The 26,633-nt window shown below is 40.9% G+C and overlaps 1 protein-coding gene across 6 annotated transcripts in view; it reads left to right on the forward strand.

Moving 5' to 3' along the window:
- CD44 (CD44 molecule (IN blood group)) overlaps positions 1-26,633 on the forward strand; it is an 86,464-nt gene that overhangs the window by 36,700 nt on the left and 23,131 nt on the right. For 4 of the 6 annotated variants that reach the window (XM_082660498.1, XM_082660500.1, XM_082660499.1 and 1 more), the window contains exons 3-5: positions 2,010-2,143; positions 8,427-8,495; positions 10,940-11,173. In XM_082660498.1, coding sequence (XP_082516624.1) covers positions 2,010-2,143; positions 8,427-8,495; positions 10,940-11,173 — 437 coding nt within the window. Of the gene's footprint in view, positions 1-2,009; positions 2,144-8,426; positions 8,496-10,939; positions 11,174-18,070; positions 18,200-19,446; positions 19,573-21,743; positions 21,858-22,559; positions 22,677-25,470; positions 25,600-26,633 lie in introns of all 6 variants that reach the window. The other 2 variants (XM_082660502.1, XM_082660503.1) reach the window with 2 other exon arrangements.

A 26,633-nucleotide genomic window follows, 5' to 3' on the forward strand; every position in this document is an offset into this window, starting at 1 on the left:
TTCTTACTGTACCCACTGGCCAATCATCCAGCCCTTAGATGCTGGGTGACCCCAGCCCACCTGCCCAGCCCTTAGATGCCGGGTGACCCCAGCCCACCTGCCCATATCCCTCCCTTAATCCTCAGACTGCACCAGGGGTCGGTTATATGACCCCACTTTGCAGAGGAAGCAACTGAGGCTTAGTTGCAGCCCACCCTGGGCCGCATCACTTTCATGGGGAGGAGTTCGGATACCAGACCAGCTTCCGAGGCCAGGGCAAGATTGAATGACCCCGCCCTCCCTAAGGACTGAGAGCAAAAGGGAGATGAAAGTCTGGTGCATGGATGGAGTTGCTGAGTATTTCTTTCCTCCCTGGGAACACCAACCTACTCATGAAGTATACACATATATAAATTTTAATATCTCCAACTTATAGACAGGATGACACAAAAAACCAGCGGTCGACACGATGTGATAAAAACTCAGGAATAAGTTAAATTCTAGAATGTCGGTGTGATACAGGCTAGCAGAATGTGATGGGAATGGGGTGGGCAGGAGGCTCACCAAAGAGTGTTATTATTTTAAAAAAACGAAGAAAAACTGTGCCAAAGACAGCTATCATTCTACCCATGGCTGGTTTTAAGTGTTGCGAAACTTATTTCCATAATTTCACTCAGGTAGCTATGAATCAGATACCTGCCACAGGACAGATGCGAGAGTCTCACGGGTGATGGAAGAACCTTAGCATCTCCTCTCTTCTGTCTGCCCCACCCTGATTAGTAGCAATTCTCAGATACATGGAAACTTACTAACATTTAATTGCGGCCGCTCCCCGCACCAAGCTCAGGAGTCTTTGGAGAAACCAGTCTGGCCATTCAGATGAGGAATTAGTCATGTCAGCTTTTGCAACTTAGACATAATGAGTTCGATGTGCTTAGAAATTTCAGACTCACCACCATTCCCATAGGTCTTGCAGGGTGATGCAGTACTGTCACCCCTGGCAGGAAAGATTAAAAGGATTTGGGCTGTGCCTTTTAGCCAGCACTGCATTTTCAAAAACCTGTTGGCTTTAGCTTCTCCCTCTCTGCTCTTCCCTTGCCTCTGCCTCTTCCCTTGTAAATGGTATTTTCTCAGCCCACATCTCATTTTCTGAGGCATTTTATATTGGAGAGAAATCGTGCGGTAAGTATTCAGCCACCACGATGCTGATCGAAGAGGCTGGGTGCTGTATGTTGTATCTGAAAGAGCCTCCGGCTCCAAACCGCTCCCAGAAACACCATGGTGGGGCAAAGGGGCTTAAGCACTTCTCTGCTGCTTCTGGAAAATTCCTGAGCTAATGAGGCATTGCTATCTACTTAATTACTCTGACTCCCATTTTAATGACGGTCGATTTACTTCCACTGGCAATGGAATTATGCCTGAGATGCTCACGGGACAAGATGCATTGTATATGGCATATAAACAAGGCTTTGTGTTTAGAACTATGAGGTCTGGCGTGAGGGAATCACAGGAAAAGGTGAGGCCAGGAAAGAAGAGGAGGGGTTGGGAAATAAGGCAGGTTTGCCATTCGTGGACTGAAACGAAGAGCCACCTAGTTCTGTCTGATGCGAGGCAGTCATTTTCTGTATTTTCTGGCAAATAGGAAGGTAATGGCGGGCCAGAGTGGGTCTCACATCGTCAAGGGGTCATTCTGTGACTTGGGCGTTCCTCTGCTTGTTCAAACTGGCCTGACTGCTGACCCTAGATTTTATTTGAAACTAATCTTTTTTTCTTTCATGAATCGATTTTTTTCAAACACTTTTTATAGAGCTCCAAAAAAATCACTTTGTCTTCATCAGCCTTGCTGGTCCCTTTCACTGTCCCTCTGCTGTTATTTTTGGCTTTCCCATAACTCAGGTGTCAAAACCTTGTAGCATCCCTGGGGTGAACTGAAGGAAGTATTGCACTGCATGAAATGTCCTTCGATGGGATATTATGAAATCCCTGCTTATAGCCTTGCGGGTGGATGACCTCTGGATTTTCTTTTGCAGGTACGGGTTCATAGATGGGCACGTGGTGATCCCCCGGATCCACCCCAATTCCATCTGTGCTGCAAACAACACGGGAGTGTACATCCTCACATCCAATACCTCCCAGTATGACACGTATTGCTTCAATGCTTCAGGTTGGTTCCAAGTGGATTGGCTTTGTGTTCTGGGTTGCTTTGGGCCTGCCAGCCTTCAGCAACATGGCTGACCATCTTAGCTTAAGTGGGGATTCGTGTAGCCTCCATTCACATAACAGATGTTCACTGAGTATCTCTCCAGGAGAAGAAGGATTCCTGTCTCCAGGGTGCTTACCTACTAAGTTGGAAAGGCCAACAGTAAACAAATACATATTAAATAACTTACATAAAGTCAGAGCGTAACAAGCGTTACAAAAAAGAAAGCAGAGCAACGGGCTATAGAGTGCTGGGGATGCTTTGTTTTCCTGAGAAGATAGTCAGGGAAAGTGCCTCTGAGGAGCTGGGGATAGGGAGAGCCCTGAGCGAAGCAAGGGAGGGAAGCCATGGCACCGTGGATAGCCGTGCAAAGCCAGGCCTGTGGGAGCATCATGGCCTGTGCTGAGAGTAGCAGGGAGGCCATGGTGGATAAAACCCGGTGATCAGAGGGGAGAAAGCCAGGGAATGAAGTCAGAGAGGTAGGCAGGTGCCAGGTCGCATAGGGCTTTGTAAGCTATGGTAGAGAGTTTGGACTTTATTCTCAGCGTGATGGGAAGTTATGGCAGGGTTTTGAATAAGGGAATGACATGAATCGAATCTAATGGTAGCATTGGGGCATAAGCCAAATGGCTTTGCTTGGAGGTGTTTGTTACATGTTGGGGCTGGAGAGAAGGCTGGGAGGATATATGGTAGGCCTTTGACCTTCTTGAGTCCTTACCCAACAACTGAAAACCCAACAGCTAGAGAATAAGAAAGCCAAGTTAGGATATGCGTGCTGGGCTGCTGGCCAGGCCCCCCTCCCTGTGTAAGGGACTTGCTTCCAGCCACCAGCCTGGAGACTCGTGCTTACAAGTCTAATTCAGGCCCTAGCAACATCTTGAAATTCTGTGCACCATGGGTCTTCAGGGTCTTTTGAAGAGAGTCAAACCCAGCAATGTCAAATTTTTGAATGCCAACCATCAAATGTCTTACTTCAAACGGGGCCTTCTGTTCCCCCCTGAAGGTTTAAGAGTGTGTGAAGGGGAAGACGGAGTCACAAGGCAAATGTGGTACATCTTGTTGACATGTCAGTTTCCTTAAAGGTAGGAAGGGGATGTTAAATTAGCTGGAAGATGACTTAAGATATTCCCTATATGAGACAGATATTATTACATGATGACTTAAGACATTGTTTTTATAAATCAAACACAGATATTACATATGTGTAATATGTAGTAGAATATAAAATCTACATGGATTTTTAAGCTTAAATAGGGGCATCAAAGAAACTGTGAGGTTACATCAGTAGCTTTTGGCTTCCCCACCCATCCACTGTTGTGTGAGCAGCAAGGATGAGAGTGGGAATTCAGAAGGGAATTCTAGCGCTTAGGAGAAAGAGAAAATATCAGGGCTGGTTAGTTGAAATGGAGTGCATGAGGCCAGTAAATTATGTCAAATTTATACAGGTCACTGAACCGATGGAGGGGCACTTAAAACGAGGAAAACTACAGAGTGTTTACTCTTCCCTGTTATATAAGCAAAGAGCACAAATGGAGTTTGACCCAAGGAGGAGAGTCCAACTGAGGCTAAACAATACGTGATCGCTATCCAGTCCCCACACCTATACCAGAAGGTCTATTCTAATAACATGATGAGAAAAACCACATGCAATTCAGTAGGAAAGAACCACATGCACTTCAGTAGGAAAGAGACACAGAGCCACACGTGTTCTAACTAGGTTAGCTTAATGTCAGAGGTCGGAGGAAGGCTTTGGGAAGGCTTCGTGCTTTAGGTGAAGGGGTTGGTCACGTGGGAAGGGCAAATTCAAGGCTGCATACTCTCCAGCCTCTGGAGAGAGGCACTGCCTGTTGCTTCTCCCACTGAATCTTTTCGGGTGAATGTATGCAATAAATTATGTTGTAGTATATGCACATTGTCTCGCCTGGTTTACAAGTTGGTATCCCTTGCTGGAAAGAACCTTCATTCAAAAAGGTAGACGCTCCCACTGTTTTATCACCTGGAGTTGAAGCTGTCTAGGCCAGTTACTACTGAGACTTTTCTCCCTGTCCTTTTTGCCCATAGGGTTGGGCCCATCTTCAAAGAAGGGAGTGAACGGTACTGATGAACTTTCCTCTTCTTTGGGGAGGTTAGTTCTGTTAAAAAGCTTGAGATGTCCTGGGGGGTAGTGCGTGGCAAAGCAGCTGTAGCAAAGTAGTAAAGTTCAAAGTGATGGTTTTCCTTTTCTCATATCTAAATTTACTCAATTTGGTTAGAGCACTTTTATCAATTTTCTATATGTTTTTAAAAAAGTATTTATTGATCAGCGACATGCATTCAGTAGTGTGTTGGGCAGAGTGGAGTTAGAAGGAACCAGAGGGCATATTTCTTGTCTTGGGATTTAATCTTGTTGAAGTCATGAGATGAAAAATAAAGGAGCTGGGGAAAAATGTTTATCTAAGGATAAATACATTCTAAATGTCTTGGTTTAGAGTTGAGTGATGGGAGTGTTGAGTGAGAGACAGATCTTGATAACCTTGTGCTTTATGCCAAGGATCCCATTGGAAAGATCTTTGAATCCATCTTAGCTTGAGACCTACAAGCAAGTGGTCAGGACCTGGTGATGTGATCCTGACACAAATTGGCTACAGGGACCAAAGCCAGCTCCACCTTAGCAGATACTTTCTATAAGCTTACAATTTCAGCAGTGTTTTTGTAAAACACGGCCTATGGTTTACAAATGAAAATAAGGCTTCCTGCTTTTTATTGCCTCTTTTCTCAGGGGTCAGGCCCAGCACAAGTTGATGACTTCTGTGTTAACACAGAGAACTGACCTGAATTAGTTCATTTTTGAAGTTTGCATTCAGTAAAATACCTCGTTCTCTTTTGAAGGAGGAATTTAGGGGAAGATTCTGCATTCATCTGTTTATTCATTCACTCATTTATTCAACAAGTATGTATTGGGCATTGAGGAAGCTGTCTTTCTATGTCACTGAGTGATTGGCTAGACTGAATAATTAACATTTCTCTTGGCCATTTTGGTGTGGTGGGCGCAAGGTTTCTGAGATGCAGCCTATCAGGAAGCTCATCTCAGAGCCTTTCTAACAAATCCTTTGGTTCAGGGAAACCTCACCAGGCTTGATTCTCCCAGCAGTGCGATGCTCATTAAACACAGTGAAAGGCTGTCCAATGACGCCCTGTATCTGACATGGGAGCGTGAATGTATTAACTGCACATTTGGGTCAGCATCCATCTTAGTATGTTTGCCAGACTTGATGTTCTTTATAAAAGTTAGGGTGAATTGGAGCATGAAGGGACTCCATTCGAACCAATGCTCTCACCATTTGCAAAACTGTCTTAGTGTTTTTGACATCATGCTTCATTCTGTTACAACTTTACTCCTGGAAATCCCCAGTGTACTACTGTTACCTGCAATTGTGTTTGAAATTGGGAGAGGTTATTCCATCCCTGCCACTAAGAAGCCATAATCCAAGGCCTGTTTCTGGGTTTGAGCAATATAATAATATCAGAAACATCTCATAGGTCAGGACAGTTTCTGGTGGTGTCCCCAGAACAGATTGTGTAGATACTCTGCAAGATCTCCCAGGTTGGCTATTTGCCCTGAATTTCAAGTGAGGGAATCATTGGGAAAATTTTTTGAAAACTGTAAAAATCTAAAGAAGTATTATTATTGTCTCCCATGACCTGTGAATTCCTCAAAAGCAGACACAGAAATGTTTATCTTTTTTCTCCTCGTTTATAATGGGATCTGTCATATGTGTTGAGTAAATGCTTAAAATGAGTAAAAGAACTGATAGATCTGAAACTTCCTTTAATCATTTCTTATGGCATTGTCATTCAGGGTTCATCTGGATGTTTCTTGACCTGTTTGTATTTGCAGACCATTTTGGGGATTAATGTCTTAGGTATGTTTACTGGAAGAATGGACTGTTGGGAAATTGTATTGGTGTTTTTTTTTTTCATTCATTCAACAAATATTTGAGTGCTTCTCTGTCCCCATCACAAATAAATTGTTCTAGCCAAGAAAGATGAAGTTACTACTCATCTTGTGGAGTTTCCGTATTTCTGTGGAGGTGGGTGGGTGGCAGAGGGTAGGGGATGTGAGATGTGACATGAACAGCCATCAAGTAAAGTGAATAAGATAATTTTAGCTAGCAGTAAACCTGAAGAAGAAATGAGAACAAATATGCAATGGTGATGGATGTGGGAGAGTGGTGAGAGGCTGGTTTAGATTGGATGGTGAGGAATGGCCTTACCAAGGAGGTGACTTTCTCTTTGAAGAGTCTCTCTTCAGAGAAATCTTTTGATCAATGCTTGCAAGAACAGCTATTTCTAAGACCTGCTCTTCTGCAGTTGAATATATAAAGCTGCCAGTTAGTTTCACTATGAGGCCAAAGAATAGGCAGGTAAAGGGCATCCCCTTTATCTGTGGGAAAAGATGCTTCTAGAAACTGGGAAGCAATCAAACCCTGTTTCATTTGACTTGTGTTTTTGTCCAGTGTCATGGGTACCCAGCAATTTATGGCAGGACACTTAAAATACTTGTGATAACAGACTTCCTTGTGATAGCAGTCTGCCTCCCTCTATCCATCCATCCATTTATCCATCCATCCACCTACCCACCCATCCATCCATCCACTCATCCATCCATCCATCCATCCATCCATCCAACCATTTGTCCATCCATCCATCTATGCATGCATGCATCCATCCATCCACCCACCTATCCATCCATCCATCCATCCACCCATCCATCCATCTATCCATCCACCCACCCATCCATCCATCCATCCACTCATCCATCCATCCATCCATCCATCCATCTATCCATCCATTCATCCATCCATCCATCCATCCATTCATCCATCTACCCATCCAACCATCCATCCATCTACCCATTTATCCATCCATCCACCCACCCATCCATCCATCCATCCACCCATTTATCCACCCATCCATCCATGCATCCATCCATCCACCCATCCATCCATCCATCTCTTTGTTCTTTCCTCTTTGCCAAGAAGCAACTCTGGAAAAAACCAACCTAACAAATAAGTTTCCATTTTACATTAAAGCACGCACACACACATACATATACACAAACACATACACACACACACACAGAGTATAAAAGCTGTAATACACAAATGAATCCAATCTTCCTATAACAGCAAAGCCAGTTTAAAACTCTCTGAGTTTTTAGAGCTCAACACAAGGTCCAGTTATGGAATAGAGCATTTGGGCAGGAATGGAACCACCGGTTAAAGCATTCTACAGGCTTCCTTTAGGACTCATGGGATGGCAGGCAGGGTGGAACTTTCAGGGTCTGCTTTCAGAGAGCTTTAGACGTGCTTCTCAAAGGGCTGCTCTTGTAACATTTGTGGGTGATCAGGCAGGCCCAACGTACAGTCAGAAATTTTATCCCTGAAGAAGGGGGGGGGGGGAAGTAGAAGATAAAGGACAGTAAAGATAGAGGACAAAAGAAAAAGAAGTCAGAGGCGCCTGTAATGAGATAAGCCAAAACAGAAGCCTCAGGAAATACTCTGGGCACCCGGACCAAAGGCGGACAACCTCAGAAACTATATGGGGAGAAGCAGTCTGTATACGGTAGGCACTTAGGAGATTTGTTAAATAAATTAATTTATACATTAATTAAAAGATGAAAGATTAGTTTTTTAAAAAAATATTTCTACTAAGTAAATTCTTTGTTGATTATTTTAATCTTCAGATTCTCATGCTGTTCATGTTGACAGACATTTGATTGCATTTGTCGGCTGTGTTTTTCCATCATTTCTGTAAATTATTGGGATTACACGTGATTTCCTCATTATAGTTCATACATTTCTTTATTTTAACAGTTTTACAGTTATTCCCATATTAATTTTATAATAATAAATTAAAAATAACTTCTAATGTATACCTCATTAGAGAAGGACCATGTCTATCTTATTACTGTTGTATCCCCAGCTTTCCACAGTGCTTGATATAGAACATATACATTTGTTAAAGAATGAATTTGTTGGCATGGGGAGGGGAACAAGTAAGCTTCCAAAAATGTGTGCAGCAAAATAAAAGTGGGAAATTCGTCACCAAGGTCAGAGAAGTTCCTAGGAAACTTAAGTTTCAGAAGAAGAGAATGATTTGGGATAAGTTATAATAAAATACCATCCTAACTAGTAGAAATGGACATCAGTTAGGCTCCTATTTTTTTCAAGTTCTTATGCCTTTTTTTTTCTTTTCTACTTCATAGCTCCACCTGAAGAAGACTGCACATCAGTCACAGACCTGCCCAATACCTTTGAAGGACCAATTACCATAAGTACGTATCTCTTTTAACCTTGATTGAGTTTTCCTATTCTTGGAGAAAGGATGAGGTCCATTTTCTATGTTTTATAAAATAGCACTTATTTCCCTAAGGTTAGGGACAGTGGCTATGATTTACCATCCCTTCCCCTTTTCCTTCGATGACTTAAAACTGCTCTCTGGTTTACCCCAATACATTGTTCCTCAAACATCAGTCATCTGAAAACTTTCACATTTTTTTGGCATCTCTGTGGACACAGAACTATCTTTTACTTGATATTTTTCATTTAATTGACCCATTCTTTTCTACTTAAAATACATTAAAAAAAAAACTACAAATGGAAAGCCAACATCTCTGATTATAAATAAAACGTAACCTTAAAAATAAATGTAAGAAAAATTAAATGATGTTTTTAAATTCTAGCTGCTGAAGGCTCTGAGTCTGAGCTATGTTCTCTCTCTCAGAGACAGGGATTGATAAGGGTCAGGGGTAGGGACATTCTGGCCCCCCAAATTTTCTGTTTGATTTAACTGGAGTATTGAAAAATGATAATAAAGGATACAAACTTCCTGATATGCGTTTCAGCATGATTTACAACATGTCGACCTGAAACCATCTTGATTATCCTCAGAAGTAGGCAGTTAGCACTGTGGAAAACAGAATATTTCAGCCAGAACTTTCAAATAGGTCAACCTGTTAACCTTGACCTGATCGACTCTGAGCCTCATTTTTTGAGAAGTATCACAGTGACGAGGAGGCTGGATTTCTGCCTCCTAAGAGCCAGACCCCTCCGTGTGCATGGGGACAGTGATGATGGTGGCAGGGGGACCAGAATCGTCCTGGACCACACGGTTCCAGCCCCCCACAGTTAGGAAAGAGATTGCCCCTGGCCTATACCTTGGAAAAGGAAGGGGAGGCCTGCACTGTCAGGTGTGCTGTCTACATCAGGCCTGGTTTGAAATCCTAGTTCTTTACCACCCGGGTGATCTGAGCCTCAGTTTTCTCATCCGAGTAATGAAACAACATATGAAATTTGTCATGAAAATTAAGAAAGATAATGTGTCTGATGCACTCCTGGCCCATAGTAGATGCTCAATAAATGCCCCATTTCCTTGGTCCCCACAGATCTCTCTAAAAGTCTAGACCTGTTCAAGTTTAGTCATATTTTCTCGTCAGAGCTTTATCTGCAGAGATAATTAGGGTGATTGAGACTTTGGAATGTTTTCAAATTTATGTTTTATTAATAGTTCTACTTGGGCAATCTAGATAGGCAGACAGACAGACTCATTAGTCCTACCAATGCCATACAGCAGAAAATCATTTCCGCTAAATGCACACTTGTGACGTGAGTGACCCATGCTTGAAGGCAACAAACACATTTAGAGGAGAACAATGCTCTTTCTCCTCCTGTCATTCTAGTCATCTGCTTGTTTAAACCAAAGACTTTGACCTTTGTACACATCTGTGCTTCTTCATTTTAGGTTGAATTTCACAGAAGATGGCAGAGGCTCTGTCGATATTTAAGCATGCTGATTTCTTAGCCAGGACTGGAAGTTCATTTAAACTGACAACATTTGCCGCTTAGAAAGAAAATTTAATTCTTTGTGGATTTTTAAATTTATAGGCATACCTCAGAGGTATTGCGGGTTAGGTTTCAGACCACCGCAATAAAGTGAATATTGCAATAAATTGTTTTGGTTTCCCAGCACATAGAGAAATTACATTTATACCATACTGTAGTCCAAGTGTGTAATAGCATTATGTTTTAAAAAAACGTGCCTTAATTAAAAATATTTTATTGCTAAAAAATGCTAACCATTATCTAACAACGCAGAGTTTCCACAAGCCTTCAAGGTGTAAAACACAGTATCTGTGAAGCTATAAAGTGAAGCACAAATAAATGAGTTATGCTTGTATATTCCCTGCTGAGACCGATCACTTCTTTGTCTCCTATTTCAAATCCTTTCTCGAAATTGGTGGAATTAATAGCAACAAATATCACATGCACTTGAGAAGGGAGGCTAGGGACCAGGCAGGAGAATTATCACTTATTGAGCACCAACTCTGTCTTGAATACTACGCTAAGCACTTTCCATACAACATATCATATAGTGCTCATAGCAGAAGGTAGTATCATCCCTATTTTACAAATGATGAAACTGAAGCTCAGAGGGTTACCTACCTTGTCTAGAGCCACACGAAGCTGGGATTCGAACCTGGGGACTCCCAAACACACCCTTTTTCCCCCACCGCATTTCCAGGGTGTGTGGGTGGGCAGGGAGAGTTCACTTTCTTAGTGCATCGGTCACTCTATCCCCCCAACTAGAGAGGTAGTTAGGTGTTGGTTTGCTTCATAAAAAAGAAAAATAGCTTTGAAGTGTTCTAAGATAAGCCACAGTTTTCCTGCAGTCGGAAAACGTCAGCTGTCCAGCTCTGAAAGTGCCTTCTCTGTCTCCCAGCTATTGTTAACCGTGACGGCACCCGGTACACCAAGAAAGGGGAATACAGAACTAACCCCGATGACATCAACCCCAGCACCACTCCCGAGGAGGACATGAGCAGTGGATCCTCCAGTGAGAGAAGCACTTCAGGGGGCTACAACATCTTCCACACCCATCTTCCAACCGTGTACCCGACCTCGGACCAAGATAGTCCCTGGGTCCCCAGCAACCCAGAGACTACCCCAGCTACCAGTAAGGAGAATGAATCACTGTGCTTTCCAATAGCAATTCGTTTGCAAAAAACGTCTCTGCTCTTCCTGAGCGATCCCCGCTCACCTGTTGATTGCCTCCGTCTCTAGAAGGTGGTGACATCACCTGGGGAGGCGGGCTGCTGTGGTCGTCAGTGCACCGTATGCATTGACTGCTACCGCCTACCTTTTTTTTTTTCATCTGCAAGAAGTACCATGTTGGAGGTTTTTCAGAAGAACTTCCCTTGTTCTCTTGTCCCAGAGATATGGTGACAGTTCAAGCCTGATGCAGAAGCTATTTTCATTTTTGCATGTTTCCTTCTTGTTCTTATCCATCTGTGGATAAGGTTGTTTTCATAAAGTTGTGATCATAGTATATGCATGCCATTTCATCTGCTACTTTTCTCAGTTTAATTTTATATTTTTAGGTTTTAACCTGATTTATATTCATATTATTAATTGAGTAATAATTAGTCATATTCACCACCCATGATTTGCTAAGCAATTCCTTTGTGTTTGGTCTAAGGAAGCATACCTGATCAAAGTAATCTGCTTAAAAGTTTGCTATCCCAGCTGGTAGGGGAAGGTTCTTAATTCTTGCTTGGTTATGTGGGTGTCATTACTTTGGGACAGCTGGAGTGCAAATATGTAAACACTGCCTTAGATTTCTTTGGGTGTTTGGTCCCGGGGCTTCACTTTCATTGGAAGGTGTTTACATGTTCCCCTTGTCTCCTCCTCTGCTTCCTTCTTTGCTTTTCCCTTATGGTTTGTTTTACAACAGGTTTCCAGATGGGCTGCGTTCCTCCTGTGGAGGATTATTCACGCTCAAATAGGGCATCTGCTTCTGCAGCAGCTTTCCTACTATGGTGTGGATTTTCTCTTTTCCTGGCTACGGCTCTTAAGGGGTGGAACTCGGGTCTTCAAAGAGCGTGGCAGAAATTTACTGGTTTGCAAATGCTCCAGACAGGGCCCTTTTCTATTCCTCATCACCCAGAAGCCAGGGAAATCACCAGAGCACTAGGATTTTTTTTTTTTTAACATCTTTATTGGAGTATAATTGCTTCACAATGATGTGTTAGTTTCTGCTTTATAACAAAGTGAATCAGCTATACATATACATATATCCCCATATCCCCTCCCTCTTGCGTCTCCCTCCCACCCTCCCTATCCCACCCCTCTAAGTGGTCACAAAGCACCGAGCTGATCTCCCTGTGCTATGCGGCTGCTTCCCACTAGCTATCTATTTTACATTTGGTAGTGTATATATATATATGTCCATGCCACTCTCTGACTTCGTCCCAGCTTACCCTTCCCCCTCCCCGTGTCCTCAAGTCCATTCTCTACCTCTGCGTCTTTATTCCTGTCCTGCCCCTAGGTTCTTCAGAACCATTTTTTTTTTTTTTAGATTCCATATATATGTGTTAGCATACAGTATTTGTTTTTCTCTTTCTGACTTACTTCACTCTGTATGACAGTCTCTAGGTCCATCCACCCCTCTACAACTAACTCAATTTCGTTTCTTTTTATGGCTGGCTAATATTCCATTGTATATAGGTGCCACATCTTCTTTATCCATTCATCTGTCGATGGACACTTAGGTTTTAATGTAAGGTTACTTTCTCAACAGTGTCTTAAATTTCTGTTAGCATCTGGCTGAGGAGGGTGATACAAATAGGGTTGGGTTGTGATCATTCTCCTCAGATTCTCTGAAACATTTCAAAAAGCACATATTTTCAAACTTCCCATGATTTCCCAGATTATTAGCTCTCCAAAGATTGTGTCACTGTATTGTCTGTAATTCCATGGACAACCCTTCTTGAGAGAAGTTTCTGCAGACCAGGCAGGTGGGCTGCTAGTTACTTGCTGCGTCTTGAGTTCCCTGCCTTCATAAAGTAGCCACATTGAAGGGGTTTATCATCAGGACATGCAATTTTGTCAGATGTTGGCAAACGCAACAACTAGTGGTCTCAGCAGGAAGCAGATCGGGTCTATCCTAAAGTACCATTTCCCACCAAAGAAGAAAATAGTGACAAAAGATATCTTGTGGGAACCAGATGAAATTAACATTCAAGCTGCTGACAGCCTATAGAGAAATAGTATTTCACATGTCCTTTAAAAAATGCAATGAGGACATTTTATAAACATTCATAGCACATCTTTTAAAGGACCGCGCCTCTCCTGCCTTAGTCAGCAAACATATTTTGAAGACCTACTACGTACCAAGCTATTCTAATGCCTGGGACCTATTGGTAAACACCATTAGAAAGTAATATTGAGGAGAAGAAGGATTAGTAACCTAGTCATTCATTCAACTGGTATTTGAGGTCTTCTCTGTGCAAGACATTGCTCTAGTTACTAGGGACTCAGAGTTGGACCTACCTTCACGGAGCCTATATACTGTTCAGAAATCAAGGAAATGATTTAGTTAAAAGTATGTTTACTTAAATACAAATAGTTCAGGATTTGGGTTGAGAAAAGAATTGTGTTTTCCTCTTTCCAGAGCGCTTAGTTAAGTTTCAGTAGTTTAGGAAGAGAGAGACGTGTATGCCCAGCAGAGTGAGTCCAGAGCCAACCTGAGAGTCATGGAAGTGCTATAGAACCCATTACGGCAGCGCCAAATAAATCAGCTCATGGGAAGAAAGGTGTCAAAGAAAAGAATCAGGTAGAAACTTGAACATAGCGTATGGTGTACTCAAACAAGTTAGCGCTGGTTCATGAATAGACCATAGTTTCTAAGCCCAGTGAGGAGAATCCCAAAACCTCATGAGTGTTGGACTCAGAGTTGGGACTTACCAGGAGGGAGTGATTGCAAATCCCCTCTAATGCGTACAGGAGGGCAGAAGTCAAGAGGAGGGCTGGCTGAGCACAGAGAAGAGTATCTTTGGCTTGTGTGGCTGATTCCATCCTTGAGGGTCCTTAGTGGGTGGCAATAGGGAGAGCCAGTGAGAACGACCATCTGGGTAGGTTTTGACTTCCAGCAGGCTTTCTATTATAAATGTTGTTTTTGGAAGTGCTTTCCTGGAGGCATGTCATAAGCCTTTCTTCTATTGGTGATCAGGAATTCTTTGGAATCCAAAAACTTAAACTAATTCAGGAAGCAGACTCCTGCCTTGGAACTCTCTAGTTCCTTGTCATCTGGGTGTAAAAGAAAAATATATATGTGTGTGTGTGTGTATATATAAATATATATATTTAAAATTTTTATCATTATTATTATTTTTTGGTCTGGCATGATCTACTTGAGTGGGGAAAATTGAAAACTCTGCTGTCTTGGCAGTAGCTTTTTTCATTTTCCCCAAATCGCATACACCTCTTTTTAGGAAGACAGAAATAATGCCTATTTCTGTCTTGCTTTTGTATGTTTGCTTCCTGTTGGTCTCTATCTGATGTACTATAGGGTGAGGGTGTCCAGAGTTCTGCATCTTTAATAAAGTTACTGAGGTAAGAAAGTGGTGGAAAGTGGAAAATTTGCAGATTTTCCAAGGGGATGCCTAGGTTTATCTGGGGGCATCAGTGGTGAAATTGGTTCCAATCTCTCTAGTCTATTCTGTGCAAATGTGTCCTTTGTAGCATAGAGCATGTTGTGTAGGTAGTTGACATTGGGTGTGTATAGAGTCAAAGCTTTTAACCTGGAGTTCATGGACATCCAGTAGGTTCAATGATAGGCCAGAAGCTATTTAAGAGCCACCAAAAATATGCGAAACTTTGAGAATACGTATGTGTAGGATCTGTTTTTCGAGGAGAGAAGCAATAACTTATATCAGATTTTCAAGGGTGCATATGACTCAAAATGGTTTTTAAAAATCTCACCTGGTTTAGATGTTTATCCTGATGATCTTTGCCATTCTTCTTCTACAGGGAAACATTCTCAACTCAAGTCTAGCTTGAGAGTCAAGTGGGAGATTTCAAATTGCAAAATAGCACCGATTATCCTTTCTCTAATTTGCATAGAGTCCAGAATTTCTCTAACTTGGGCAGTTGTGTTTCTTTTCGGGAAACACATTCTGAATTAGAATTAAAAGTGACAGAAAGTGTTAGATGGATACTTGACAAAGCTTTATCTGATTTCAACACTTTGAATACACACCCTTTGCAAAGTTCCTGCTCAAGTATAAAGCTTGACTTGAGATTAATGAGTGTGGGTGGAACTTTGAAATGCCAGTTGTCATCACAAGCTTCCTGGGTAAAATGATAGACAGATCCAAAAGATACAAGCAAGCACCTCTAAAGATATTCCGAAAATAAATGAATGATCCAGTTCATGGCTGGGTCACCCAATCAGGTAGCTATAAAATCTCTTTTCCATCACGGTTATTCAGTTGCTACTTGGGTTTGTTCTGAGCCTGTATTGAGGGGTCTCCGTTTGAAGAATGGGTAGCACTCTGTGGCTATCCATACAGAATTTGCATTTCTGATGTTGTCCTGAGATTCTAAGAGACTTTAGGAGACTGGAAAGATAAAATCAGGCCTCACTCTTCCCTAATCTTCACTCTATAGTATATGCATACATTTTATATAGACAGGACTGAGAGTAAAGGTTTTCTAGAAAGACCTCACAAAATGATATTTTCATAATCGATCCAGTTACTTCAACGGTGCCCTCAAACAGCCTTCTTCCACATATCAGGGGTTGCTGGGGCTATGTGTGTGGGAATGCAGCAGCTCAGGAGCAAAATAATTGGATATGGCCCCCATTTGGTAATTCACAGCCTCAGACTCAGGATCAGACAACAACAGCAATGGCAGGTCAACTGTTAGGTCTTTTGCTTATCTGTTGTCCTAAATGCCAAGCCTTTCAATGTTAACGGAAGGGACACCATTATCATGCTGAAGTTTCCTACTGATGTTCTGTCACCATCCTGAGAACAGGATCTTGGTACCATTTCATTTAACAGAGAGGCCCACAGATCTGGGGACATGACTGGATTCTGCCCAATGTCCTACTTGTTTTCCTTTGGCAACATGCACGTAGAATCAGAATTATTTTTCCTTCAGAGCTTCAATTAAGAGATTAATTCAGAACATGTCCTCTTGAAAGAAGTCTATTAGAAAATGCATACTCCTACTTTCCACTGATCTAATTATCACAGCAAGTAATAATAATAGAGGAAAATACTGATTTACAGATGGAAAGTATAGGCCCTGAACAATTGTTTGGACATCTGATACCTCAACTATAAAGTGTGGGAAGTGACCTGTTGCTTTATATCAAAATCTAAGCCTCTAAAAAGCTCCCTGGATGTATGACTGTTAATTCTAAATCATTATAAAGTGTTTTTGAGAGTTTGAGAGCTTTTGCGGAAAAAAGATTCAAAGCCTATAACAATGGGATATTATAAGTATACCTTCACTTACTAACTTTCGTTGATGGAGGATATGGCCATATTTCAAAATAATTAAGCATTTTTTATGCAGGAAAAGAGTTATGAAAATGGTCCTTTACATTTGCTTAGCTTATAATACATTGAATAAACTGTATTTTTTATTTTCACAAATACTCCTGTGAGGAAAATAGTACTGATGTTATGTTATGATTGCATATCATACTGATTAAGATAATGCTGGAGAGAGAGAGAGAGAGAGAGAGAGAGAGAGAGAGAGAGAGAGAGAGACTGACTGCAGAATTTAAAAAATGGTATTTTTTAAATGTTGACAATGTTCATCTTCATAGTACAAACACTGTGAAGGAAAAGGTCTTGTCAGTACTTCATCTTGTGACACTTCTGGGCTTTCTTGATAACTGGAAAAAAGAAATCTAATTCACTTTACTTTTGTACTTGGCGATTTAATGATGGTTTCAGCCTCTCTGCTTGAACTTTTTTCAGTTTTTTGTCTACTATTCTCTACTGTTCTTCTGATGCACATCATGGTTGCAGAAATGGCAGTCTTTGGAAGTTTTCAAGTCAAGACTCTTGCTTCTGGTCTTGTTAGTGAGATCATTGGGTCACTTCATCTTCGTTTGTCTTTCCTGATTGATTATCCTATTTTCAAAAACTGGGTCTCAAAATGTTCTGTTCTGCTTTGCAAAATCTAGTGTTGATATAAAAGCGACCATGGGCAGGGCTGCTAGGGAATTTGGATGCCAACTAAAGTGGAATGGCATCTCTTTCAGGCTTCCACCTCATGTGTCCTTCTTGCACGTATCAGGGGTTGCTGGGGCTATGTGTGTGGGACTGCTGGCAGAAGTGTCATACCCTAAATTCTTGCAGGATGATATTGGTTGACCAAGATAGAATGTGTAGAAGATGATGCGCGAGGACTCATCATCCTTTAGCATCAAAGACTCTCAGATGTGGAGAGGATCTTAAACAGTCTCGTTCCATCAACATTTCCAATCGTTTACTCTTTGACACAATTTTCCTGCTAAGTGCTCTTTCTGGTGGTGGGGGTTATAATACTTTCTGTATAATATTGTCATTGTTGGAGAGTTCAGATTATTACCTTTTTAAATCTAACATCTGGAAGAATATTGATCTCCCTGAAATTCTCACCACAGGTCCTAGTTTGACCTTTTAGGAACACAAACAAAACTTTAATCCCTTGTTTATGTTATCACCTTTCAAAATTCAAAGACAGCTCTCATGCTCTCCTCAAGACTTCTCTCTTGATTAATCATCCTAACTTCAGACAAGTCAAGGTCTGTCCAGCACAGCTTTTTCATCTTCAAGTTGAGGAGCATGAACCAGATGCTGTTTAAGATCCTTCCATCTCTGACATTCTTTGAACCCTGGTTTGGGCCTTGGAAAGAAATGGAACTTCTGTGCTTTTTCCCTTTCTTTCCGCCATCTGTATCATGTATAGATGACTCTTGAGTGGTAAAAGAATGAAAGCACATACAATGCTATTTCTTCGGCACTGATAATTAACCTTTCAACAATCAATTCAATTATGGTTACAACAGCTGTGATGAGCACTAGTGGTACAACTTCCAAAACAGCAACCAAGAGGCAAGGAGCCCAGGATTGGTTTTCTTGGTGGTTTCAGCCATCAGCATCCAAGATTCATCTTCACACCACAACAGTAATGGCTGGTAACGAGTTATTATTATCTCATTTCTTATGTTTTCTTGGCAGTCTTCAGTAATCTTCATTAACCTCGGGGATACTGTCAAAGTCTAAAGTTCATGCTGGTTTCACAAATGTTTTTCATGACCCTGAGATCTATATGTTTGACTTCTTAGTACTAATAAGCAGATTTCTTCTTTCTATTCTATAGAATTAATGTAGCCCAGGAGGAGGCTAATATGGGAGCTGGAGAAGGGGGCTAGGTCTTTCTCGATGACAGAACAGAACTTTGACTCTGAAAGATGTTCTAAAATGACTGAAGTGATAAAAAAGTTCTTGACTTTTCATGAGAAAATAAAATAGCATAGGGAGAGCTCACAAAAATCTCCATCAGTGGAACTGTTTTTGGGATAGATACTCGTAGGATGCAAAGATAAATGGTCATTCTGAAAGATAGCATGAGTCTCATTCAAAATATAGGAAACCCCTTTCTAGTAAAGAGACATCTACAGTAACCACTGCGAAGAGGTGGAAGCTTTCCATCTCCTTTCCTAGGATTGCATCCAAAAGGGAAAAAGTGAGAATTTTCCCAAATATTGGCTACAGTCCATTCTAGTCAACCCTTTTGGTTGACTAATAAATGCCCTGCAAAATTTCTCTGTTAATTGACTAATTTTGTTTTTTTGGCTACATGCTAAAGTATTGATGGGAACTGCAGTATAGCTTTCATTTGCGTTCAGAGCTACAGTAATCGAATGCTAGAGAAGATCAAACCTCATAGCTGGGTGAATAGCAAATAGTGAATACAACTAAGGGATTTTTAGAGATGACTGACGTGTTTAGATTCCAAGGTTTTACTGAAGGTGGCTTGATAAAACAAATAGGCACGTGTGAAACCTTTTCGTTCTATTCTTGACACCCTAGCTTTCATGGCATATGGTTAATAAGCTAATAATAAATGCATCTGAAAGCATGGGGCTGTGTTTATTGGCCTGTTTTTTCTTTTACTTGTTTGGTAGGGTTATGTCCATATTTATTCTTTTAACTTCCTTAAAAAGAGTGTTCAGTTGTGAAGATCATAGCCAGCTGTTTTTAGATCTATACATTAGCTTCAGAGACCAGAATATAAGAATTTGGGGTATAGAAGTCAAATCTCTCACTTTCTTCTTATGATCTTGGGAATCCTTTTATACATTCTGTGCCTGATTTTCTTCCTTTGTCAAATGGGTTGCTTGGCATCCAGCTCAGCCACTAATGCAAGTCACCACAACAGGTACGGATTCAAATATCATCTCAGCAGGCTGGGAGGCAACTGAAGAAAATGAAGATGAAAGTGACAGACACCCCAGTTATTCTGGATCAGACATTGATGATGATGAAGATTTTGTCTCCAGCACCAGTAAGAATAATCAATTCCTGTAGAACCATCTATGCCAGGCTTATCGATTAATCTGAGTGATGCCCAAGAGTATCGATCTTAGGAAATAGTTAATATGAAAATTGAGCATAAGCCTATGATCACAGGTTAATTATACCTTGATGAGATTATGAAGGAAAAAACTGATTTTTTTTAATGGAAGCCAAAATATATTTGGAGGAGAAATGGAAAAAGTATCTTTTATAAAATTTCTAATGCCTCAGGTACTTTCTGTTTTGTTTATTTATGTGTTAAAGCTGAGCTATGTAACAAAACAGTGCCAATTATTAAAAACAAATAGTGAAACCATTGCATGATAGTATCCAAATTCGTGACAATTATAAAACTTTTTGAGAACAGAGATGGAAATTGAGCTGAAAGGTCCTTTAAAAAAATTCAAAGGTTGGTCTAATATTCTGCCAAATGACTGAGTTTCCTATACATACCTGTCATGATCTGAGATATTGCTGCACTGAGATGAGATCCTGAACCTGACTCCATCACAGCTCTGCCTTTTTTTTTTTAGAGAAGATGTGCCTTTGAGGTGCTACATGAGCTCTCTCAGGTCACAGAAGTCCTGCCCATCCAATTGGAACCTGAGGGTTTCATCCCCAAAAGGACAGCACCCCAGGAGGGAGGGGTCCAAAAGCATAGCTTAGGCCGGAGGCGTCTGAGTATATGACATCGATACAACAAATACTCGAGATGAACTATATGCTTTATATCTAAGCTTTCAAGTAGTGTATTCATTAGTTGGACACCCCTGCAGAGCTTAGAGACCTAACAAAGAAACTCTCTTTAGTTACTTCAAAAAGAAAACCAAATACCCCAAGACACTGGAGCTTTACTATTATACTGTCTGCTGGGTTCAGGATGTGGCCACATCTTCTAAGTCGGGCATCAGGAAAGATGTGGTCTTGACACTTGAGAAACTAAACCCTCTTGAGTGGCAAGCCAAACAGATCAACCTGAAAATAAATTGTATCATCAAGCTCCAGGGGAAAACTTCCCTTGATATTATTTCATCTCTGTGGCATATTTTCCGATTTCAGCTCACTTTTCTTCTTGGCACCTGTGCACGTAATTCAGCATGATGCCCTCTCTCTTCTATAGGGGTATGATAACTGCCAGTTTTTCATGCTTACTGAGAATGTAGTTAATGATTCTAAACCTGATTTTATTAACTTGTGAAATAGAGCTGATAGTATTATAGTTCTGAAAAGAGTTTTGTATTATTTGGGTATCAAAATAAAGTTTGAAAGAATTAGGATGTATTTGCAAATAACCTTTCAGAAAAGACATTGATTCTGATTTTGTCCTGGTTCTTCTGTCAGGTGCATCTCCTCTTCCAGCCCTATCATTCTGGGTGACAGTATCAGGGCACTGGTGGATGTATGCCCCTTTTTATCTTTGGGGAGCTGCTGTGATGGTGGTTGGTTACCTGTGGTGTTTTCTACTGAATGTGTGCTTCTTGGTTTTCTTTCATTGGCTATGAATGGCTTGCTCATGAAATGCTTTGTGTTTGATGAGAATACCCTAGGAGTTTGATAAATATAAATATTCAGCAATGTACAGCTGAATCACATGGCTGTTCCAGGTAGATATTCTTTGTTAGAATCAACTATAGGAAAGCTCTGACTGCGCAGGGTGTTTCTTTCCCCACCAAAACTACTCATGATGTAAACTGGTCATCATGGTATAACTTTTCAGGTATCTACTCTTCAGCCTGAGGCTCTACATGTAGCACACTTGGCAGTGTTACAGATTCCTTGGGCTTTCCATTGCAGAGGGTCCTTATAGACCGCATGGACAGGCAAAGCGCTGACGTCTTTGGTTCTCCTTGGTGTAGGGCTGGTGTTTTCAAAGCTGTTCTTCCTGCTGCTGCAGCTTCTTTGGCTGCTTTCTCCAGAAGATCTCATGTTCTGACCCCTACGTGTTCTCTGACAGAATGCAAAGGACACTGAGATGCTTAACAGTATGGCTGAAGCAAGCTGAAGGCACTGTCTGCTTTCCCTTCATTTCCACTCAACCATCTATACAGCCTGGTATAGATGACTTACTCTATAGACTAAAGAAGGGAGACATATGCAGAACAAGTGGTGAAGGCTCAAGAAATAACATTCTCCTAATTACTTCAATCATCATTATCACAGTTTCAACCACGCCACGGGTTTTTAACCACCCACAACAGAACCAGGATTGGACGCAATCGAGCCCAGGCCATTCGAATCCAGAAGTATCACTTCAGACAACCACAAGGATGACTGGTAATGGGTTACACATACTTAATTAAAGACTTTTTTCCCCTCAGAGTCTTTGATGCTGCAGAGGTCAATCATCGGGACACAGTGGGAAATCCAGTTAATATCTCATCACAGATTCTTAGTGAACTTTCATGAGGATACTCAGTTCAGCTTAGGAGTCATTTGTCAATTATATCATCTGGGCACAAGACATTGTATGTTGCTTCATTATAAAAATGAATACGGGGCTTCCCCGGTGACGCAGTGGTTGAGAGTCCGCCTGCCGATGCAGGGGACAGGGGTTCGTGCCCCGGTCCGGGAAGATCCCACGTGCTGTGGAGCGGCTGGGGCCGTGAGCCATGGCCGCTGAGCCTGCGCGTCCGGAGCCTGTGCTCCGCAACAGGAGAGGCCACAACAGTGAGAGGCCCGCGTACCGCAAATAAATAAATAAATAAATAAATGAAAATGAATACATTAAAATGGTTTGTGGTGCTGCTCTTGATAAAGTGGTTGTAGTACAATAACAGGTAGTCATTAAGAAATTTCCATGCCCGTTGGTTTTCTCTTGGGAGATATTAGTGAATTCACTCAAAAGTATTAAGAGGAGATACTCAGAGGTACTATTTAGGCATCGACCATTAGATGGCATGTACTTTAATGAAAAAACAGAACAATCAAAAGTTGGTTGATAAAAAGTCACAGTGTATATAACCATCATCACGACAGATGTGGACAGAAGTAGCACCAGTGCTTACGGAGAAAAATGGACCCAGGAAACACACTCTTCTCTCAGTCACCATGGATATCATGATGAAGAGGAGACCCAGCATCCTACAAGCACAAGTAAGAAGGATGGCAGTCATCAGTTCTGGTTTAGTTGAGTTAGTGAAGTCACTCCAGAGAATGGGGAAGACTTTTTTGCAGACATTGGCTACATCTTCTATTTCCACGCAGTAATTTCTTTTATCCCCAGAGCATGAAAAGCTGCCAGATCTGCACACAGTTTCTTAGAAATTGGAATAAAATACTAACTTGTCAGGTGGCCCAAAAGGCCAAAATGTTTAAAAAGTTAAAATGTTTAAAAATATCTGACATACAGTTTTTGTGTTAAAGTTTCCCAGAGGTTCCATTTGGGTAATTTGTGTGTTTTTATGGAAATGTATGAAGAAGAGTGTGTTCTTTTGATGCTTAGTAGTGGGATCTGGAAAGAAAGCATGACAAGTGCAAGGAGCTTTGGAATTCTTGTTTTCTATAAAGATCTTTGATGAATCCAGTTTCTTTTTCACATTCTGTTCCTTGCTGCATTGTAGAAAGGCATCCCTTGTACTCTTTGGAAGAAAGTCAATCGCTCAGATGGTCTATATATGAATTCCTTGACTGTTCTTTTTTTGTTTTTAAGCCCAGGGTAACTTGGGGAAGGCTTTGACGCTGTTATTTTTACTTATGTGCAAACATCTCAGGTTTCCTAAAACAATTTCAGGTCTCACTACTGGCCTATGAGGATAGGACAAAAAAGGAAGTAAGAAGTGTATACTCTTCTTTTTTTATCTATCTCTCAGAGAGATGCCTATGATGTTTGGAATAAAAGAAGCTTTAATTTAGGATAACAGCTTGTAGCATTTTAGAAATTATGGTTCAACCATGATTCTCATAGCCTTGAATACTCCTAAAGCAAAAACGTAAGAAACAATCACTTAGAAGCCAAAGAAGTTTGGGAATCCATGGTTTGAGGAGGTCTTCAGACAACAGAAGAAAAGTTTCAGACATCAGCTAGGACTGAATAGGTTACTACCTCCTCGGTATTGTACTGAATACACCCATCAGGCCTATATCTCATTATTGACCCCAACAGATTCGATATACGCATGTGGATTATAGGCTGAGTTAACAAAAGAGTCTTCTGATAGAGGAAGGACATAAGAAACAGAAGTCTCTTCAGAATGGGATTCTGTACCAGTCCCTTTGGGTCCTAGCAGTGTATTTTAGAAATTATTTAAGACCGTTAGTACTTAAAAAGTGGAAAACTAAGAGGCTTGGAATTAATGATCCTATTGTCAAAAGGTGGGGGGGAGGGCCATGATTACTGGAGGGTAGTTGCAAAACAGGACATAACAGAACCTAACAGAGGGAAAGCAGCACTGCTGCAGCAATTCTTTTATCAGGACTTGCAAAACATAAGTGATTCTGGTTGGTGATTCTGGGCATTATCAAAAGAACATTTACAACTTCCAGAAGAGAGTCATTTGCAATGAAAATCCATTACTCTGCTAACCCATGTATTGAAGACAACAAGGGGTTACTGGATATTTAAAGGATCATTGTGTTTTATAAAGAGAGAGGTAGAAGTAGTATAGAATAGTGTGTGTGTGTGTGCGTGTGTGTGTGTGTGTGTGTGCACATTTTTTTTCCTTTTTTTTAAACTTTAAGTATGCAGTCTATGTTTTGGGTTAATTTTTCTTTTTTTGTAACTACACCCAGTGTTTTCTCTAACTTTATTATTTGTCAGGAGGTAGTGATTTAGTCAGGGGGAGGTAAAACTTAAGATTTTGGGGTTTTTTTCCCTCCCCCTGGATAACCAGTTAACCCCAGGGATGTTTTGGCCAATGCAAGGCTGAAACAAGGACAGTAAGTTTTATTTTTTAAATGTCTTCGCAGTTATCAAATCATGCATATTAATTTCTAAAATAATGAAATAAACCAGTTTTACGAGTTGCAAAATATACTTCAGCTTGGCAAGTTTATACACTCTCATTTTTATTTCTTTTTTTAATTGAGGTATAGTTGATATACAGTGTTATAACACCCTCATTTACTTGATGAACTATAACTTTAGTCTTAGTCGCTACAGATGAAAATGTCAGTGGCTTTCTGGTTTTTACCAAAGGCACCCCATTACAATTTCATTTCATTCATTATGCCCTTTTTAAAACTGGACAGTTACAACACTGAGCGTTTGAAATTTTAAGCCTGTCACACACTCCTACTATTTATATAATGCCAAACACTGGCTAGAAAAGATTTTCTCCACTGAATTAATTTTCTTAAAAAGTCATTTTGGCAATTTTAGATGCTCCACAGACATAACTTTGTAACATGTCAGTGGGGTAGCATCTCAATCATTCCCAGCATCTTTCATGCTGGGCACATGCACTTCTGGTGTATTTCCAGTGTGTGCAATTATGAGTCATGTGACCACCTTTTGAGAAGGCTTCCTACTAGGCTGGTCTTGTCATGGACTGTTATAATATACTCCTCCCTCCAAAATCACTGAAGACAGGTTAAGTTTTTTCAACGAACATTTCTCTCAGACAAGACGTATGAGGCCATAGACTCTAGTAAAATAAGAATAATACTGGAATTCATAGACCGTGGTCTGGTTCTAACTTTGTACCAACCTGGCTATATGATTTTGAGCAAATCAAAGCTTCTTTGAGCCCCAGTTTTCCCATCTGAAAAGCTAAAGTATCGGGCCATTTGATTTCTAATATCCCTTTCAAGAGTATCAGTGGTGCCTCTCCTTCCTGCTTTCCTTTTCTACCTTCTCTCCCACATGTATATGCTCTTAAGGTAGAAAGATATGTGTTGGTAAGGAAATTAATTGAACAATAACAGCTCACAATTGACATTCTTCTCACAGCCCGGGCACCCCCTACTAGTACAACGGAAGAAACAGCTACCCAGAAAGAGCAGTGGTTTGAGAATGGATGGCCTGGGGAATATCCCCAAATGCCAAAAGAAGACTCTCATTCAACAGCAGGGACAACTGGTAATGGATGGTTTCAGAGGCAGACTTGGGTGAAAACTTCCTCTGGGGTTAAGTACTGGGCGTTGAAGACAGTGAACAAGAAGAGTTTGAAGGAAATGTTACAAGGTGTTACAGTTCCTTAATCACTTACCATTCAGTCAACACAGAGCCAACCCTTAAGTGCACGTAACAAATCACCAGAACAAAAATGGATACAGGCACATAAGGAGACACAGAGAATATGCCCTTACGTACGTCACTTTCAGATCTAATTTTGGGCATCCCCTAGTAAGAGGATGCAGGGACTCCGATCTTATAAAATACTCCCTTTGCTTTTGTAAAGGAATCTGCTCTATGATATGGGTCCAGGCTTTACAACACAGTTCTGTGAAATCCTGGGCTTGTTAGAAAGCTTTTGGTCAGAACCTCAGTAGTCAAAGAAATGGAGCCAGACATTTTGAGAAAAACACCTGTCTGGTGTCATTTGGCCCTTTGTCATGTTTGTTTGGAGATTTCTCCTTGAATGTACAATGTTTTCTTCTTAGATTTATAAAAAACACCTCTTCTCTATATTTGAATTGTGGGACTGGGGAGATTAGACCCAATCTTGTCAACATTTCTAAGTGATGCCAGATAACTTGGCTCTACCAGCTCCTGTGCATGATTCTTTTGTCTGTGTGACAGAAATATTGAAATGCATGCAAGATGCATTCTTGCAAAACAATGTGAATTCCATATCGTTACTTAATATCAGTGAGAAATATCCCTGTGTTTTTATTTGCAATATAGAATGTAATGCATGATGTTCTTCTGGTGTGTGGCAGCTTCTGAATGCATAGCTGGCAGAGCAGTGGATTCAGTGACTGGATATGTGGTGTAGTTTGTTGCTAAGGGTCTACTATTGTCATCTTTTCTACCTATACGTCTTCAGTGGCTCAGAGTGAAGCCAAAGCACATGCTGCATTCTTATATGCCACTGTGCCGTAAATCTCATTGTTAGAAGGTGATGCTTCTAATAGATTCCACTCATGCTTTTGAGATGAATGGCATTTACT

The sequence above is a fragment of the Grampus griseus genome, assembly GCF_964374135.1.
Source record: "Grampus griseus genome assembly, chromosome: 8".
Taxonomy (NCBI): domain Eukaryota; kingdom Metazoa; phylum Chordata; class Mammalia; order Artiodactyla; family Delphinidae; genus Grampus; species Grampus griseus.